General features: G+C 44.9%; 2 protein-coding genes across 3 annotated transcripts in view; one reads left to right on the forward strand and one right to left on the reverse strand.

Annotated features, from left to right (window-relative positions):
- BBS7 (Bardet-Biedl syndrome 7) overlaps window positions 1–13,497 on the forward strand; it is a 99,056-nt gene extending 85,559 nt beyond the window's left edge. For both annotated transcript variants that reach the window (XM_078776715.1, XM_078776716.1), the window contains 2 exons: window positions 1,412–1,535; window positions 13,128–13,497. In XM_078776715.1, coding sequence (XP_078632841.1) covers window positions 1,412–1,535; window positions 13,128–13,261 — 258 coding nt within the window. In that variant the 3' untranslated portion in view covers window positions 13,262–13,497. The remainder of the gene's footprint in view (window positions 1–1,411; window positions 1,536–13,127) is intronic.
- Window positions 13,498–17,262: 3,765 nt separating this feature from the next.
- Window positions 17,263–18,848, reverse strand: part of LOC137417558 (uncharacterized) — a 51,180-nt gene continuing 49,594 nt past the window's right edge. Inside the window, exon 10 of the mRNA XM_068103494.2 lies at window positions 17,263–17,822. The gene's annotated coding sequence lies outside the window, so the exon portion shown is untranslated. The remainder of the gene's footprint in view (window positions 17,823–18,848) is intronic.

An 18,848-nucleotide genomic window follows, 5' to 3' on the forward strand; every position in this document is an offset into this window, starting at 1 on the left:
TTTGTTCCAGAGGCGGGAGAAAAGAGGAATGAAAGAGTGAAGGTGAGCAGAGAGCCGAGATTTCGGCAGTTTAACCATCAGAGGGTTGCTGGCAGATCTTGTGCGACCTGTAGGAATATTTGGGGGACAGAGCACAGAGAGAGCTGGGGGTGCAAGGCCGGAGAGGAGTCGGTAGAAGACAGAAAGCCCACCTACCTGCCTGCGGTGAGTGAGTGAAAGGCCCTCAGAGATAGCTTCATCGCGGGAGATTCCAATAATTCTGAAAGCTTTGGTTTCAACAGCGTGAAGCCGAGCTCGGTGTGAGGCAGGAGCACCGGCCCATAGGGGAGAACAGTATTCCATTGAGCTGCGGATGAAAGCCTTGTATGTGGTGAGGAGCTCAGGTGTGCCGAGGAAGGACTTCGCACGATGGAGGATGCCCAGTCGGCGACTGGCTTTGGAGGCCAGCTTGGAAATGTGGTTTTCCCAAGAAAGATCATGGCAGATAGTGAGACCCAAAATCTTGAGCGACAGAACTTCTTGGAGAGGATTGTTGAGAAAGTAGATGGGAGGGTTGTCCAGTCGATCTTTTCGGAGAGACATAGTAAGAGTGTGAGATTTGTCAGGATTGAAAGACATGTTCCACTTGTTGCTTCACACGATGAAACCGAAGTGAATTTGCAGCATTTAATTTCAACATTTTGTCATTTCTATCCAATAAAAGTTATTTGTTAAGCCTCAATCCTATTTTACTGAGTGTGTCTTATCTTCCTGCACATTTTAATACCACATTTGTGCATATAGCATCAATATTGATGCCTATAAAGGCAAAAAACCTGTTACATCAAATCGGCTCTTGGCGTCAACATCAGCACCTATTATATATATATATATGTAAATGTGATTCTCAGAGTGATGTGCAATGCTTTCATATTCACAACCATGATTTTCTAACTCCCCAGACATCCCCCTTGAATAAAAAATAGGTTGTGTTTTGTTCTAAGATGCGGAGGGGTACTCGACCCAAAAGCACCCTACACCGCTCACCTAAAAGAAGGCCTTTTTTTTTTTTACAATATAACTGTGCAATTTACATTATTTTCCCGTTTTTGCTAACCTAAACTTGTTTTTTTTTTTATCTTCGAGAAGTTTACTGTTTACCTTTGTACCATTTTAGGTTATTCACTGGACTTGAATTGCTTACATTTCAATAAAAACTGGAAAAATTGAGGCGTTCTAAAACTTTTGACCGATAGTGTATATCACAGCAAGCTTGGTAACACAAGTGTGATTGGTTCTTAAAACGTCTTCATTTGTTTCCTTCCTTGTAGAAAATACTCATAATTATAGGTAGTGAAGTTTTAATTGCAAAAGTGTAATTTTCACTCATTGGATTATGATAGCGATTATTGTGAATGTCTGATGCATGCAGGTGCTGGAAGAGCAGGAAGGTGGACCAGAATGTTTGAGCCAGGAATTTCGTGCTCTGCTGGAGGATGCTGAGCAGCTACAGCAGAAGCAAAAACAGCAGCACAACTATTTGGAACGTTTTTATGGTGAGGATTGATATTTTGCAGGGTAATATACAGAACGACTCACAGGATGGCCGAGAGGTACACACGATCACATCGAAGCTATCTAGCCTGCTGTTACGTGGTCCCCTCGGTGACTACCTGGTCTCGGTGACCCCCGGACCGTGAGAGGACCTTCGCCAGAAAGTAGTATTATATATGCGCTTTCGCAACGCAATCCCTATGAATTCCACCCAAGAGAAACTGATGTTCAATGATATATTTCCAGGGTAAGGATATCATACAATTTCACTGATACAATCACGGATATTTTCCCCGAGCAATCAACAACAAACCACCATCAACAATTCCCAATCCACAATCAATTCCCTATATGATTAAGATGGCCATCTTATATATGTGTGTCCCCTTCTGTACTCACGACCCCCTTTTGGTCTCTGCCCCTCACAATGTCTCTGGGCCCCTCCTGACCAAGATGCTGGTCGGCGTCGCCGCACTCGGGCGGTTGAACGAACCCCGGGTGGACGTGTTTCCACCGGGCAGGTATCGTACCAGGCACCGCGGCTGCAGCCCCTCATGGCCACGCGAAGCGGGTACGGTAAAGCAAGCCAAAAGCCCCACGCCGCTTGCAAGGCGTGTTAGGCCCCAACGTGCGACCCGTACGCGTCCGTTTAGACGGTGCCGCGAACGGTGCCAGACGCGGGGTCGATGCACGGCCCCACGTCAACTTGACGTCTCCACCGGGTAGGTACACGTCCCGGTAACTCCTCTCGCCAGACGGGCTTCGGAACGCCGCTTTTCCACGCGGCGCAAGGTCGATCCCACCTTTCGTCGGAGCGGGGCGAGGAAGAAGAATACTCGTCGCTTTTCTTCCTCGTGTCTTTTCCTCTTCCGTTTCCGGTCACTTCCGTTTCCGGACACTTTTTCAGAAGGGCTCCTGACCCTCCAACCACAACAACCCTTAATCTACTACACATGGATAAGCAAAGACCTGAATGGTAATTCACATACATTCACATAAATATGTAACACTCCCCCCCTTCAAGAAAGAAAGTTTGAACCCCGCGAAAACTTTCTTTGCCGGCCAATTTGGAGAAACCAACCAGATAACTCAACCCCCCCCACATTATCAGTTCCCCCCGGGCACAGTTATCACTTAACAATAAAGCAACCAAAATTTCACCACAACCCCTCCAGATTACTCACTCTGGACTAAGCACCAGCAACGACATTGTCCCTGCCAAATCAAACTCCATCTCATGACCCTCTGACTTTGACCGTCAGTTTCTTGTGAATGAAGGTTAAGGGGTTGATCAAAGATCCAAAGTTAAGCCACTCGATAGCACTTTTTCCGGGAGGCCAAGCCGAGTATTCACTACATGGATGCCTTTAGGAACGTGGAGTTCACGGTTAGTCCGTGCAGGAAAGTTCTCTACATGGGCGCCTTGAGGAACGTGGAGTTCACGGTTAGTCCGTGCATGAAAGTTCACTACATGGACGCCTTTAGGAACGGCGTTCACGGTTAATCCGTGTAGGAATCTTGGCTCGGCGGCTCCGCCGCATTCAGTGCTTCAACTTCTCAGAACTTCCCTAATAATTAGGGTGGGACCACTTGTCCCTGTAGTCCCATGAATAGCGGTCTCCTTCTCGGCCACTACTTTGCCAATCCTTCCTTCGGGAGCGGCCGTAACTCAGGGAGCCTCCATAATAATATTGATTGCGGCCACCACCAAAACTACCGCCCAGTTGTCCTCTCCTGTAGACCTCTCGACGCCTACGAAATGCCTTCCCTACTGTTATGGTCCGACCCTCCAAATCCTTGCCATTCCAATTCTTCTCTGCCTCTCTGGCGTCTTTTGTGCTGGCAAACATGACAAAGCCGAACCCTCTTGACTGTTGCGTTTCCCAGTCTCTTACCAACCGCACTTCCACCAGCGGCCCATATCTGTTGAAGACAGAGGTCAGAACTTCTTCCTCTGTTTTGAAGTTCAGTCCCCCTACAAATAACTTGGTACTTTTGTCGCCATCCCGAGCTGGTGTGGTGTTATTTTCCCTGCTGGGCTCTTTACCAACCCTCAGGTTACCATAAACTTGACCCCCGGCCAAATCATTCCCGATAACCACAGATACACCCTCTACAGGAAGCGTGGCTTGTAAACCGACGGTGACCGGTCCTGACACCAAATCGGACTCCAAATGGATGACATGAAGGGGAGCACTAACACCGCCCCCGATCCCCTGTAAACGAACACTATCCCCCGTTGCCGTCTCCTCGGACCATGGCAAAATGCCTTCAAGCATTAAAGATTGATGTGCCCCTGTGTCCCTCAATATTCTAACCGGTTTCCGGTTAGTCGAGGCTCCATCCCGTGACACAAACCCCTCTGAAATAAATGGTTGGTAACCCTTTTGATGGCGATTTCTCACAATGGCCATTGCATTTGGAGTCGTAATAGTCGGACTCCGCTCTGGGTCTTCCCTTTTCATGCGGTAACAACTGGACATCAAGTGTCCAGGTTTCTTGCAAAAAGCACAAGTAGGCCCGGGGGAGAACCTCGGGGTCGGCCTTGAGCCCCCCGAAAAATAAGTTTGTCTTGGGCCCGTAGCCCTCTGATTTCTAACAGTTGGGGTATCATAGTTGTCCCCATAATCATCTCGAGGCCGCCGCCATGTAAGGTCGTTCTCCGCCCCGGGTGTTCCATAACTCCCCTGCTGAAGTCTAGGCGAGGAGTTAGGTTTGTGGACCCCTATTCGGTGGGTTAAGGCATAATCATCTGCCATGGTGGCTGCGTCCCACAACTTTGGTACTTTCTTTTCCTGCAGGTACACTTTGATGTCCTCGTGGACACACTGCTGGAATTCCTCCACCAGGATCAAGTCACGCAATGTTTCGAAGTCTTTCCCGACTCCTTTTGACTCACACCACCGATCAAACATGTTTTCTTTCACTCTGGCAAACTCCACATGGGTCTCACTCTCCCTCTTCCTGGCATTCCTGAATTTTTGCCTGTAAGCTTCCGGAACCAACTCATAGGCTTTGAGGATGTGCTTCTTCAGTACCTCATAATCTGCACATTGGTCCATTGGTAGCGCCGAATAAATCTCTTGAGCTTTTCCCACCAGCACACTTTGCACTAGTATGGTCCAGGCCTCCTCCGGCCAGTTTAATTGTAGAGCCACTTTCTCAAAGTGTGGAAAAAATTTCACGACTTCCTTTTCACTGAACGGTGGAACCAGCCTCACATGTCTGCCCACATCCCAGGTTTTCTGGTTAGGTGTCGACCCCGTCAGCAAGGGTGGTGCCTCTCCCCGTTCTCTCATTAACTCCAGCTCCTTGAATTTAATTTCCTGCCGAAGCTCCATGTCACGTTCCTTTAATTCCCTTTCTGCTTTTCTCTCCTCTGCTTCGAGTTCCCTTGCAGCTCTCCTCTCCTCTGCTTGTTTCTCTTCTCTCCTCTCTTCTGCTTTCCTTTCTTCTTCTGCTCTTTCCTTTTCTGCTTTCCTTTCCTCTTCTTTTAACCTTTCCTGGCGTTCTCGTTCCACTCTCCTTTCCTCTGCTTGTTTCTCTTCTCTCCTCGCTTCTGCTTTCCTTTCTTCTTCTTTTAACCTTTCCTGGAGTTCTCGTTCCACTCTCCTTTCCTCTGCTTGTTTCTCTTCTCTCCTCTCTTCTGCTTTCCTTTCTTCTTCTGCTCTTTCCTTTTCTGCTTTCCTTTCTTCTTCTGCTCTTTCCTTTTCTGCTTTCCTTTCTTCTTCTTTAATCCGTTCCTGGCTCCGTAATTGCAACTCCAGTTTCCGGAGCTCCACATCTTCTGGTTCTTCGGGTAGCCACTCCCAGGCTAACTCGTCCCATGTTCCTAATCCCACCATAGATTGTATCACCGTGGCCTGCAACTCTGCCTTCCTCAAATTAGTTCGGACCTCCAAGTTAAAATGTTTGGCCAATTTCAAGAGGTCCGACTTTAGTAACGCTCGGAACTGTGCCTCACTCGGTGTTACCGCAAAGTTCTGTGCCACAAACGCCATGGTGACTATCGTTAACACCTGTTAACCTTCACCCAAGACTTTACCCCAATTTCCCCAAAAATTTTCCAATTAATACTTAATTAATAAATTTTAATTAATAAAAATATTATTTTATTATTTTATACAATTTTAGATCCCGGACGTAGACCCAATTGCGAATCCGCAAATCGTAATTTGGACGAGCCCCCAATTCTGTTACGTGGTCCCCTCGGTGACTACCTGGTCTCGGTGACCCCCGGACCGTGAGAGGACCTTCGCCAGAAAGTAGTATTATATATGCGCTTTCGCAACGCAATCCCTATGAATTCCACCCAAGAGAAACTGATGTTCAATGATATATTTCCAGGGTAAGGATATCATACAATTTCACTGATACAATCACGGATATTTTCCCCGAGCAATCAACAACAAACCACCATCAACAATTCCCAATCCACAATCAATTCCCTATATGATTAAGATGGCCATCTTATATATGTGTGTCCCCTTCTGTACTCACGACCCCCTTTTGGTCTCTGCCCCTCACAATGTCTCTGGGCCCCTCCTGACCAAGATGCTGGTCGGCATCGCCGCACTCGGGCGGTTGAACGAACCCCGGGTGGACGTGTTTCCACCGGGCAGGTATCGTACCAGGCACCGCGGCTGCAGCCCCTCGTGGCCACGCGAAGCGGGTACGGTAAAGCAAGCCAAAAGCCCCACGCCGCTTGCAAGGCGTGTTAGGCCCCAACGTGCGACCCGTACGCGTCCGTTTAGACGGTGCCGCGAACGGTGCCAGACGCGGGGTCGATGCACGGCCCCACGTCAACTTGACGTCTCCACCGGGTAGGTACACGTCCCGGTAACTCCTCTCGCCAGACGGGCTTCGGAACGCCGCTTTTCCACGCGGCGCAAGGTCGATCCCACCTTTCGTCGGAGCGGGGCGAGGAAGAAGAATACTCGTCGCTTTTCTTCCTCGTGTCTTTTCCTCTTCCGTTTCCGGTCACTTCCGTTTCCGGACACTTTTTCAGAAGGGCTCCTGACCCTCCAACCACAACAACCCTTAATCTACTACACATGGATAAGCAAAGACCTGAATGGTAATTCACATACATTCACATAAATATGTAACACCTGCCAACATCCAAAGAAAATTACAACCAAAATTCCATATAAAGAACATACACCTCTGTGTTAATAGAAACTAACTTGATGACAAAGCACGTTTGACTCAAAAATATTGACATAACTAAAACGGCACTCAGGAGAACACATCCCTCCGCCAGGCTGAACAGTTTGTCTTGTATCCACTGATAGGCTGGATCTGTATCCGGACATGAACCAAAATCGAATCGGCTTGTTCTCGTCACCGAACCAACTCATCCACCAAATTGTCATAATCTGTCGCTAAACCTTTTGAGATATCATGCAATACAGTATATATCGTTTTTGGCCCTCTCCATCTATGGTGAAGAATCACTTAAAATTATAGGATCTGGTTCTTCACAAAAATCTAATCTATTCATCCTCATCATACATCCAACCTGTCCACCAAATTTCATCCGAATCCATCCATAACTTTTTGAGATAACCAGCTCACAGAGAAACAGACAGACAGGGGTGAAAACATAACCACCAGTGGCAGAGGTAATTACGTTTTTTAACATTAAGGGTTGCAACAAAGTGAATTCTACCAACTTATAATCACAGATACTCAAAAGTTCATCCGAATGGATGGTGCAGATGAAGCACATCCACCTTTAAGCTTTCTACACTGGGTTAGATTCTCAATTCGACTATAAATTGTCAGATTGGTGCTTCCCAGACAGAGCATTGCATCACGAAGTGTGTCTTTAAACGGGTTATCCCTTCTGCCAGCTGTAGCTGGTGGATGTTAAAGATCCTACTGTGTCTTTCAGGAAGAGAAGGCGAGTTTTTGCCCGCATTCTGGCCAAATTCAAAATTCCTGCCCAAACTGCCTGGGAAGGCACTCACAAACTACCTGACTCAGCGTAATCTTTGCCATGAGACTACTTCAGCAGCACCAACTCCGTCTGCAGAGTTGGGACATAAGAAAGAGTGGACTCAAAAATTCAATGACTGGTCTTGTAGTACCATGAACAATGGAACTCATAGATCATCCTCCAATGCACACCAAAAATGAGGAGCAGGTTAAGCATCATTTTAGTTGAAAATGGATTTGGAAAACATCCTGGGGACATACAGTGCCCTCCATAAGTATTGGAACAGTGAAGTCAAATTAGCTATTATTGCTATATACTCAATGAATTTGGATTTGAGATCAAAAGATGAATATGAAGCACGACTATGGAACGTCAGCTTTTATCTCTTGGTATTTCAATGCATATATGTTTTACCATCGTAGAACAATAGCACTTTTTATGTTCAGTCCCCTCATTTTAGGTAAATATAAGTATTGGAACAGATTAACTTAAAGTAAATTAAGGTAGTAACAAAGGGAGGCGCAAAGTGCCCCTCACTTTATATAAGGGATCGTTTCTTGGGAAACAAATTCCATCTAAGTGCTATAGTTTTTGCTTTAAAGTTAAATATATAAAAAAAAGATATATACATAAATAAATGTACTGAACTATTATTACACAAATCTGACATGCTGGCCCAATGGCCTAATGGATAAAGCATCAGACTCCCAAGCAGGGGATTGTGGGCTCAAATCCCGTCTGGGTTGAATATTTTTTTCCCCCTTACTTTTTCAAGTCTTTTATATCGTCTTGAATAAAGGCTTGTATGATGAACAAATGCATTTTGTTTGTATTTAATATGTATCTTGTGAAAAATTCCAGGGGCATAGAAAAGGCTCCTTTGTATGGGATGTTCCATGTGGTAAACTATAGAAAAGAAGGGACATTCTTGGGTAAAATGTCAGGGGCATATAAAAGACCCCTTCATATAAGGGTATGTGCCATGTGGCAAAGTATAGATAAGAAAGGACATTCCATAGCTTATAGAAAATGCCAAACAATACAAAATAAGGGGCATTCAAAAGATCTCGTGTGCATGCTGGACTACCTTTGTGTTCTGAGGAGGAACCAAGTAATGCTCCAGAAAAGTTCATATAAAGGGACACCTTACATCTGGCAAATAAAATACATTTACTTCTTCATGCAGCTGTATGAATCAAATTGGCCAAAAACAGATAGGGCCAAAAACTATACATAGCAGGTTATCTCAAAAAGTTGTGGATCGATTTGGATGAAACTTGGACAGGTTGTGTGTGTCTGCCAACTGACAAGGAAGAATCGATTCAATTTTGGTGAAGATCCAGATCCGGATCCAGCTAGTAGAATTTTCGAGTGATTCTTCACCATTTAGTGACATGGCCAACCAGGCGGAGGTATGCTCTCTACTGAGTGCCGTTATAGTTGTATTTGCTATGCCCAATTTTTGTGCTTTCATTCTAATTGAATTATTCTGTTCTTTCAGCTTCCAAATTGCTTGCTTTTATTTCATAGACAGTTCTCTGGTCTTCATGTTGGCTTGTGGCTATTGACCCCAAAGGCAAAAGCAAAGACGAAACCCGACTGGACATTCACAGCAATTTGTGTGAACAATAAATGCAACAAGAAACTCCCGTCAGCCATTTGTTCCAATACTTGTGCTTACGATACCTGAAATGGGGAACTGAACATAAAAAGTGCTATTGTTTTACAATGTTAAATCATATACGAGTATGTATAGAAATACCAATAAATAAAATCGGACCTTCTGTACTCTTGCCTTGTTCATTCATTCATCTTTTGATCTCAAATCCAAATTTCTTGAGTATATAGCAATAATAACAAATTTGACTTCACTGTTCCAATCCTTATGGAGGGCACTGCAGTGAGCTGAAAAACGTATGAGTGCTCATGCATGCAGCAGTTGCATTGTGGGCACAAAAGTTGTGGCAAAATATCAAAGTTCTTCAATCATACCTTCAAACAGAGAGCTAGATGCAATACAGTTGAAATAACCACTATGTGAACTTCCATAAGTTTTGGAGTTCTGGGTTAGAAGTTCTAGAGCCCTCATCTGTATTTTACAAACTAAGTCATCATGTATCATGTACCATACATGCAGAGCATTGTTGCTGCTGAGGTAGTTACTTGGGCTCCAATTCTGGTCGGATCGCTACTCCAATTCAGGAAGTCAGGGCAGGAATTTGTAATTTGGCTAAGGTGTCGTCAATAGCTTGTCTACTCTTTACGAAGGACACCGTGGGTCTTTAATATCCGACCGGTAGATGGAATGCCCAGTTTAACGTCCATCCGAGGGACGGCACACACATTGATGAATCACCCTGTCTGTGAAACATCAGGATGACAGTTTATAGCTGGGTCAGGATTCAAACCCAGGCTGGACAGCTTAGAGGCGAGTGTGGAAAAACGAAGTAGAATTGTGAAAGATGGGAAAGTGGCAGCTCGGGAGCACGCTTACATGTTGGCAAGTTGGATGTTGGTTTGGAAAATCAGTTTTTTTGCATTTTCAATTGCACGTAATCACTGTTTTTTTTTTATTAGACCAATGACCAATCATAATAATATACAAGTTAATATACATCTTCATTCAGCTTATCTTGTGCTAGCTACACAAGCCATGTCGAATTATTGGCAAACAAAGGAACATACATATTTGCCATATTGCCATATTGGCAAACATATTGCCATATTGGAAAACATATTGCCATATTGGCAAACATATTGCCATATTGGCAAACATATTGCCATATTGGCAAACATATTGCCATATTGGCAAACAAAGGAAAGGTCTGTTCTTACTAGACTCATTTTTCGCATTTTCGACATTTATCAGATTTGGAATCTTATTCTGCAGGTGAAAGATAAAGTAAAATCAGTCGAGCGATAGACTGTTAGAAAACCTTCTAAACGACTGAAAAACACTGGTGGGTCTGTGTGTCTGATTTGAATCTGTGTGTCCCCCGAGTACTAAATAAATGGCACACAAGGTAATGCTTTAGATTAAAATACTTTAAACTTTAAATCTCTTTTGAGTCGTAACCCGATTGCTTTCACGTGCAAGAATTGTGCACATCAACAGCCAAGAAGTAACAGAGGTGGCTCCGATTGACTTGACATATCAATGTAATTTCAACAAGAGGGAGAATTGCTTTGCAATACATGTCCCCTACCAATTTTCAGTTCAATATGTTAAATGGTAAGGGGGGAAAAGTCTGGAAAACCGGCTCATGTAAAATATGTGAAATTTCCTCAGTCCAAAAAGGCCATAACTCCGTGAAATCACGCACGTGACAAAATCACGCACGTTTTTTTTTTTTGACAAAAAGGCCATCACGCACGTGACAAAGCCGAATGCCTCGACTCTGTGTTTGCCTCAAAATCTTGTGTCCCAAACCCATCTCTCTCTGTTCCCACCTTTCCCAGTCGAACCCAACTGCTCCTGGACTCTGTGTCCTTCTCTCCTGACAAGGTGGAGAAGTTTTTGTCAAACCTCGACTCCGATTCTGCAACTGGACCAGACGGCATCAGCCCACGGGTCCTAAAATCCTGCTCCGCCGCTCTATCTCACCCTCTCTCTGTTCTTTTCACCCTCTCTTTTGCTCAAGGTCATCTGCCAGCATCTTGGAAATCAGCAAACATTACCGCTTTTCACAAAAAAGGTGCAAAAACAGATCCTTGCTACTACAGACCAATCATCCTTCTCCCAATTATCAGCAAAGTCATGGAATCAATCATTGCTTTGGATATCAAATCCATCCTCTTCTCCAATGGCTTGATCTCTGATCATCAATTGGGATTCAGACCAGGTCATTCTACTCTGGACATGTTGCTTCTGCTGTCTCAACAATGGATGGAGGTCCTCAATGCCAAACAGGAAATCAGAGCTGTCTCCCTTGACATATCACGTGCCTTCGATACGTTCTGGCACCAAGCTCTGCTCACCAAACTCTCCTCCTATGGTATCCATGGAAATCTCCACTCATGGCTTGCAGACTTCCTCTCTGGTCATAGGCAACGTGTGGCGCTGAATGGATTTCTCTCATCTCCCCTTCCTGTTCAGGCTGGAGTTCCCCAGGGCCTGTGCTATTTCTGGTCTTCATCAATGATCTCTCTGACTCTCTGGAAAATCCTCTCTGTCTCTTTGCTGATGACTCCACTATCTGCCGCTCCACTCCTCATCCCTCAGATCGGTAGTCTGCAGCCTCATCACTCTCTGCAGACCTGGACAAAATCACAGACTGGTCAAACAAGTGGACAATATCTTTCAATCCTGACAAATCTCACACTCTTACTGTCTCTCCGAAAAGACCGACTGGACAACCCTCCCATCCACTTTCTCAACAATCCTCTCCAAGACGTTCTGTCGCTCAAGCTTTTGGGTCTCACTATCTGCCATGATCTTTCTTGGGAAAACCACATTTCCAAGCTTGCCTCCAAAGCCAGTCGCCGACTGGGCATCCTCCATCGTGCGAAGTCCTTCCTTGGCACACCTGAGCTCCTCACCACATACAAGGCTTTCATCCGCAGCTCAATGGAATACTGTTCCCCCCTCTGGGCCGGTGGTCCTGCCTCACACCTTGCTCGGCTTCACGCTGTTGAAACCAAAGCTTTCAGAATCATTGGAATCTCCTGCGATGAAGCTAACTCCGAGGGCCTTTCACTCACTCACTGCAGGCAGTTGGTGGTCTTTCTGTCTTCTACCGACTCCTCTCCGGCCTTGCTCCCCCAGCTCTCTCTGTGCTCTGTCCCCCTAATATTCCTACAGGTCGCACAAGATCTGCCAGCAACCCTCTTATGGTTAAACTGCCAAAATCTAGGCTCTCTGCTCACCTTCACTCCTTCAATTCCTCTTTTCTCCCACCTCTGGAACAAACTAACCCACTCCCTTCAGTCCCACTCCTCCCTCCAGGTCTTTAAAACAGCTGTTCACCACCATCTCTTATCTTCCCCCATCCAAAACCTTGATCTTTTCTACCCCCGCTAATTCACCCCAGATACACTTTTTTTGAAATACCAACTTCTTTCCTGGAAGTCCTTGCAGTGTTCATATGTTTTATACCTCTCCCACCTCCCCCGAGCCCTCTCCCTCCCACATTTCTCTCAATGTCCCTGCTCTCAAATGTTGTGTTTGTGTCCTTCCCCCTCTCTCCCCATCTTGTTTACTGCTCCCCTTATTTTGTGTTTTATGTGTCGGTTTGACTTTTTGTGTGATTAATGTTCGCTCTTTCACGAGCCTCGATCTCGTATACAAAATAAAATATTGGTGAAGCTCCCCCAAAATTCAAAGTGTTCTGTAACTTATCAGAATAAAACCATATACCAAGTTTCAGTTAAATATATTAAAGCGTATGGAAAAAAAGTGCAGAAAGACAGGTGGGGCGGAAGGACGGATGAACAGACAGACGTAGGGAAAACCTATCATCCTCTCCGGGTAGGGTACTCATAACTACAATACACATAGTGAATCCAAACCCAGGTAGCTTTTACTACTTAATTGGTTGCAACTATGAGCAATGACGATAAGGACAGCCTTATACCTGTAAAGCTTTGGTTACGTGGATCCATATCTCTCGTCTCTCTCTCTCATTCCGAGGCCGCTTTTCCATGTCTCTTCCAGGCACAATTGCAGACCTGTTCATTGACAAGTTCAAGTTCAAAGGCACCAATGTCAAGAGCCGAGTACCACAACTGCTGGATATTCTCAACAACTATGACTTTGATACTCTTATAAACTTCTTCAACTTACCGTGAGGCCCCATTTTGAGAAATAGTGCAATATCGATGCATTTCCATTGGGTTACATTTTTGCTCCTGTTTTATATTGTAAAACAAACATTTCAAGCTTATGGATAAAGCCTAATTCAAATTAAGCATTTCTCGTTTTTAGAGTTAAAAGGATGTGGAAATGTGAACGTATACTCTGCTTTCTGTTCAGCATATTCCATATTCACAATTGCTGTCGCATTAAAGCACATCCTGGAGACATATCTCAAATGGGATGTCACACTAAAGTAGATTTCTATTTTCACGAACTCCAAAGATGTGGCAGTGTGACATCAGGAGCCATCTACAGTGCCTTCAGAAAGTATTCACACATGAATCTTTCACATTTTGTTGGATTTGTTGTTGGTTTTGTTGGAATTTAAAATGGATTGAATTAAGATTTTTTTTTTGTCACTGATCTACATATAATACCCCATGATGGCAGATTTTAAAAATCCAAATTTAATCCATTTTAAATTCAGGCTGTAATACAACAAAATGTGAAAAAAGTCAAGGGGTGTGAATACTTTCTGAAGGCACTTGTACATATTACATATGGAAATGTGGGGTGGAGAGGTTCAAATAAAATAAAGAAAAGGGAGGGAAGAGGGGTGCGGGGGGGGGGGGGGAGGACAGAAAGTTAGGAAGGATAGGTGAGTAAAAATCTAAAATAAATAGCCCCGTGGGGGACTGACGGCTATTTCCCAACGGTTTCTGGGAAGATTTTAAAATAAATTACCTGAATTTGAGGCGAAACCACCCTTTTCAGCCTCTTATAGGGGTCGGATCTGCACAACCCCACGATATCTTACTGTGCTGATGTACGGCTATGGGGAGCACAACCTAAGGTTAGGGCATGGTCACGATGCCTCATGGTCAGTTTGGTCTGGATCCAGTTGTCGATTTTCTGAGAAGATTTTTGAATTCAATACCAGTATTTGGGACAAACCAGCCTGGTGTTGGCTTAGCAGTTAGGGTGCCGGCTTGGGATCCTAGGATCCTGAGTTCGAATCCCGGTCAATCGCTGAATTAATACCAGGGGGGTTGACTCAGCCTGTCATCCTTCCGAGGTCGGCAAATTGAGTACCAGCTTGCTGGGATGAATAATCCCGGCGTGTTCCCCCATTTAGAATAGGTACACCGTATCCCTGTGCATCGTAAGAGGCGACTAAGGGTTGGCCTCAGGAAGGGTGTCTGGCCATAAAAACATTGCCTCAAACAGGGAACCGTGATCGTCATGGGGCCCGCAAGGCTAACCCCTGCTCTAGCGGGGGAAAATGGCCTTAAAACGATCATTCATTCATTCATTCATATTTGGGACAAACCCTCCTCCCCCATTCACTCCCCTTAAACGGGCGGATCTGGATGGAGAGCACAACAATCCCACAAGACTACTGTCCTGATGCATTGTACCAAACTTGGTCTGTATCGCTCAGGTAGTTGTGGAGAAGATCTTTTAGTTTAAATTGAGGGATTCGGGGGTGGGGGTGGCCCCTTTCTGGAGGAGATACAACCATGAGGAGTACAACGTAAGGTTAGGGCACTGTCCCGATGCCTCGTGTCAGGTTTGGTCTGGATCTGTGTAAAGGTTTCTTCGAACAGGATTTTGAATGAAATACGAATATTTGCGGGCAAACTCCTCCTTCCCCCCCCCCCCCTCTCCCCCCCCTCTCCCCCGCCTCTTCATCCCCCTTATATGGGGTGCATCAGGATGGGGACCACAACCCCACGAGGCCTTGCTGTCCTGATGCACCATACCAAATTTGGTCCATAATCGGTCGGGTAGTTTGTGAGATGTTTTAGTCAAATGTTAACGGACGTACGGACGGACGGACATTGGGACCCACTCTGAGGTTATTTCGGAGAAATACTCTGAAATAACCTAATAACTTGCAAGGAATTAAGCATAAAAGGGTGGGGATATATGGATTTGTAACATTGATATAAACAGTGTTTAACCCAGATGGATTGACTTCCGGAACATATTTTTGCTCTTCGTACGCATGACACCTGACACACGCTGAATGCACATGAACCAGAACCAACCAGAGTTTTCAGCTGAACATGTAGAGATCAAAGCATTATATGCAAAGCACCACAAAATCAGTACTTCCTTGCACAGGTGATGATGTGAATGATTTCAGGCAAACGTAGCATCCTAACATTAATTTGCAATTGGTCACTGGAATTTGGAATCTAGCCAGTTTGCCGGACATAACTCGTATACTCTTCGTGAAAGACTTTGGCAGACGGGACAGCCATCTTAATGTCTACCCGAGACACAGCCTACTTTGTGATACATGTAAAGCTTGCCTTAATACTCCTTTAAGGGCAGCTTGCTCCACAATACAACTACTGTCTGAACAGTACAGTTGTAGCTGCATTACACTCCATCAGTAAAGGAAATTCAAACCAATTTTATCCATGGCATATAATTCATTGAAGGAAAAAAACACTCTCTGGAAAATCCTCTTTATCTATTTGCTGATGACTCCCACTCTCTACCGTGACATCCCTCATCCTTCAGACAGGCAGGCAGCAGCCTCTTCCCTCTCTTCAGACCTTGACAAAATCACAAATTGGTCAAACACTTGGAATACGTCTTTCAATCCTGACAAATCTCACACTCGTACTGTCTCTCTCCGAATGGACCGTCTGGCAAACCCTCCTATCTACTTTCTTAACAATTCCTCTTGAGGAGGTTTAGTCATTCAAACTCCTCGGTCTCACTACCAGTCATGAACGTTCTCGGACAAACTACATTTCAACAGTCACCAACTGGGCATCCTCAGTTGTACATAGTTCTTCCTTGGCACACCTGAACTCCTATCCACCTACAAGGCCTTCACCCACAGCAGCCTTCTGGGCTGGCTCCCCTGCCTCACACCTTTCTCAGCTTGACACCGTGGAAACCAATATCTAGAAGATTACTGGAATCTCCCGCGATGAAGCCGAGTCTATGGGCTTATCACTTCGCTATCACAGACATATTTGCGGTCTCTCTGTATTCTACCGCCTCCTTTCTGGTCTTGCACCCTCTGCTCTTTCCATGCTTACTACCCCCAGATTTCTGCAGGGCACACGTAGTCCACCATCAACCTCCATCTAGTGAAACTCCCAAAATCCAGGATCACTGCTCATCTCCACTTATTTGTTCCTCTTTTCTCCACCTGTGGAACCAACTTCCACATTCTACGTCTCTGCGCAGTGGTTGGGCCCCCAAATGCAAGTGAGGAGCCAAATCTTCCCCATTCTTCCCTGCTGCCCGGATTTGTCAGGGCAGTGCGGTCATGGTCAGAATGCCAATCCGTCCCCATGGATCGGCCCTTTCCCTCTTCTCTCTCTTTCTCCAACTATGTCGTGGCACTGACTTTGTGATGGCAGAGGTACACCATCCTGGATGTGGGGGATTTCTGGGTCGCTCCTGCGAGATCGATCAGCTGTCTCCATGCCGCGAGTTTGTTCGGGAGAATTGTCCTGGGCGATACAACAACAACTTCCACATTCTCTCCAATATCATTCCTCCCTCCGGGTCTTCAAGACCACCATCTCAGTTTGTCCCCGATCCAAAACCATGATCTTTTCCACACTCATTAACCCTCTCCCCACCCACCCCTTCCCCCACACCCCAATCTCTCCTCATTCCAAATTTCCAGTCTTCCCTCCTGAGAGTTTCCTTCTGTATCCATCTTCTTCACCACTGCATCATCTCCTGCCCCTCATTACTCCCGACACCCATCATTTGTCTGCCTCCCTCTGTCTTGGCTTTTGGCTCTGCTGTTGGTGTCCCCCCTCTATCCCCCCTCTCTGCTCTTCCTTTTGTATTGCATCCTGATGCATTCAGTGTACTAGTACTAGCTCTTCCACAAACCTCAACTATGTACACAAATAGTAAAAAACATATGACTGTCTCCATTCATATCTAGATACCATCTCATCTATGCTCTTAAACAACAAAGTCACTGAGTCATAAGAACAACGAATATATTCATCATTTTAATACAGACGTGCACATCAAGCAGCGGAAAACTAAAGAACCTGAGATGCCATCAAGCATGGCAATCAAATTCAATTCCATAATGCTATTTTTCATGGTGCAAACATACAAATAAACGGTGAAAATAACATTAAGATTTGAAACTTTTAAACAATAACTTAAAATAAATTAAATGATATGTCACAGGAAGTTGTATTGGCTTTTAAACTAACTTTAAATAAATTAAATGATATGTCACAGGAAGTTGTATTGGCTTCTAAACCAACTTAAAATAAATTAAATGATTTGTCACAGGAAGTTGTATTGGCTTTTAAACTAAATAAATTAAATAATATGTTATTGGAAATCCTACCAACCACGGTCCAAGTGCTTCTAACCAGACTTGATGCAAATTCAGCAGCACACGAACGATAAGTAGTCATCATTCAACTCCAAGGGTACCATTTGTCATTTCCAGGACTTGCAGAATATTTGCTTGATGGTTGGCCCCTTTGCATTTCCAGATCCTTCTGTTGGTGGAAACTGCTGCTCAGGTCTTCCAATTTTGGAATGCTGCAAAAAAGGTTATAATTACTCATAGATACTGTAAAAAAAGAAAAAGGAAGTCGATACCTTCGTTCTACTACTGTAATCAAGCTCAATTCCATGGTAGAAGGTGAAGGCAGACGTCATAATGTTATTCATGTGTAAGATGTTGTAATTAATGAATGTTATACACAGGAATATGCAGGGAAAACTCATCATTGGTGTATGGAAGTAATTGCTAATTCCTGGTGCACAAATATCCTCTGAATGCTGCCTCCAAAGTCCTTTTGTTAAATTGGTGCACCCCTACTCCTGCCTCACATTTTGCTCAGCTTGACATTGTCAAAATCAAGGCCTTCAAGATCATTCGAATGTCCCGCAATGAAGTTGAGTCTATGAACCTATCACTTCACCATCACAGGCAGGTTACTGGTCTCTTTGTCTTCGACCACTTCCTTTCTAGCCTTGCACCCTATGCTCTTTTTGTGCTCTGCCTCCCCCCTCTAGGTTTTTGGAGGGCGCACGTGGTTCATCATCAATCCCCTTCCAGTGAAACTCCCAAAATCAGAATCACTGCTCACCTCCACTCCTTTGTTCCTCTTTTTCTGCCCATGGAACCAACTTCTACATTCTCTTTAATCTCATTCTTCCCTCCAGGCCTTCAAGACAGCTGTTCACCACAATCTCCGATCGTCCCTAATCCAAAACCATGATCATTTCTACGCTGTTATCCCTCCCTAAGCCCACCACTTCCAAGTTTCCAGCTTTTCCTTAACGATAGTTTTCGGCTGTATCAATCATATCCACCCCCGTGTCCTTCCATATCCCTCATTCTTCACCACATTGCTTCTTTCTCCAAGTCTTCCTCGATGTTGTCCCTCAACCCTGATGTTTATGGGTTTCTCTCCTGCCTCTCTTCCTGTTCCTTTTGTTTTCATTACCTCCTGATCCATTCTATGTTCTACCTCCTACATGAGTCTCGACATCTTACTATAATTCACCAAATGTCCGTCTGTCTGTCCGTCCGTTCCCAGGTACCGCAAAAATAGTAGA

This window comes from Myxine glutinosa, chromosome 4 (assembly GCF_964187855.1).
Source record: "Myxine glutinosa chromosome 4, kmMyxGlut1.1, whole genome shotgun sequence".
NCBI classification, from domain to species: domain Eukaryota; kingdom Metazoa; phylum Chordata; class Myxini; order Myxiniformes; family Myxinidae; genus Myxine; species Myxine glutinosa.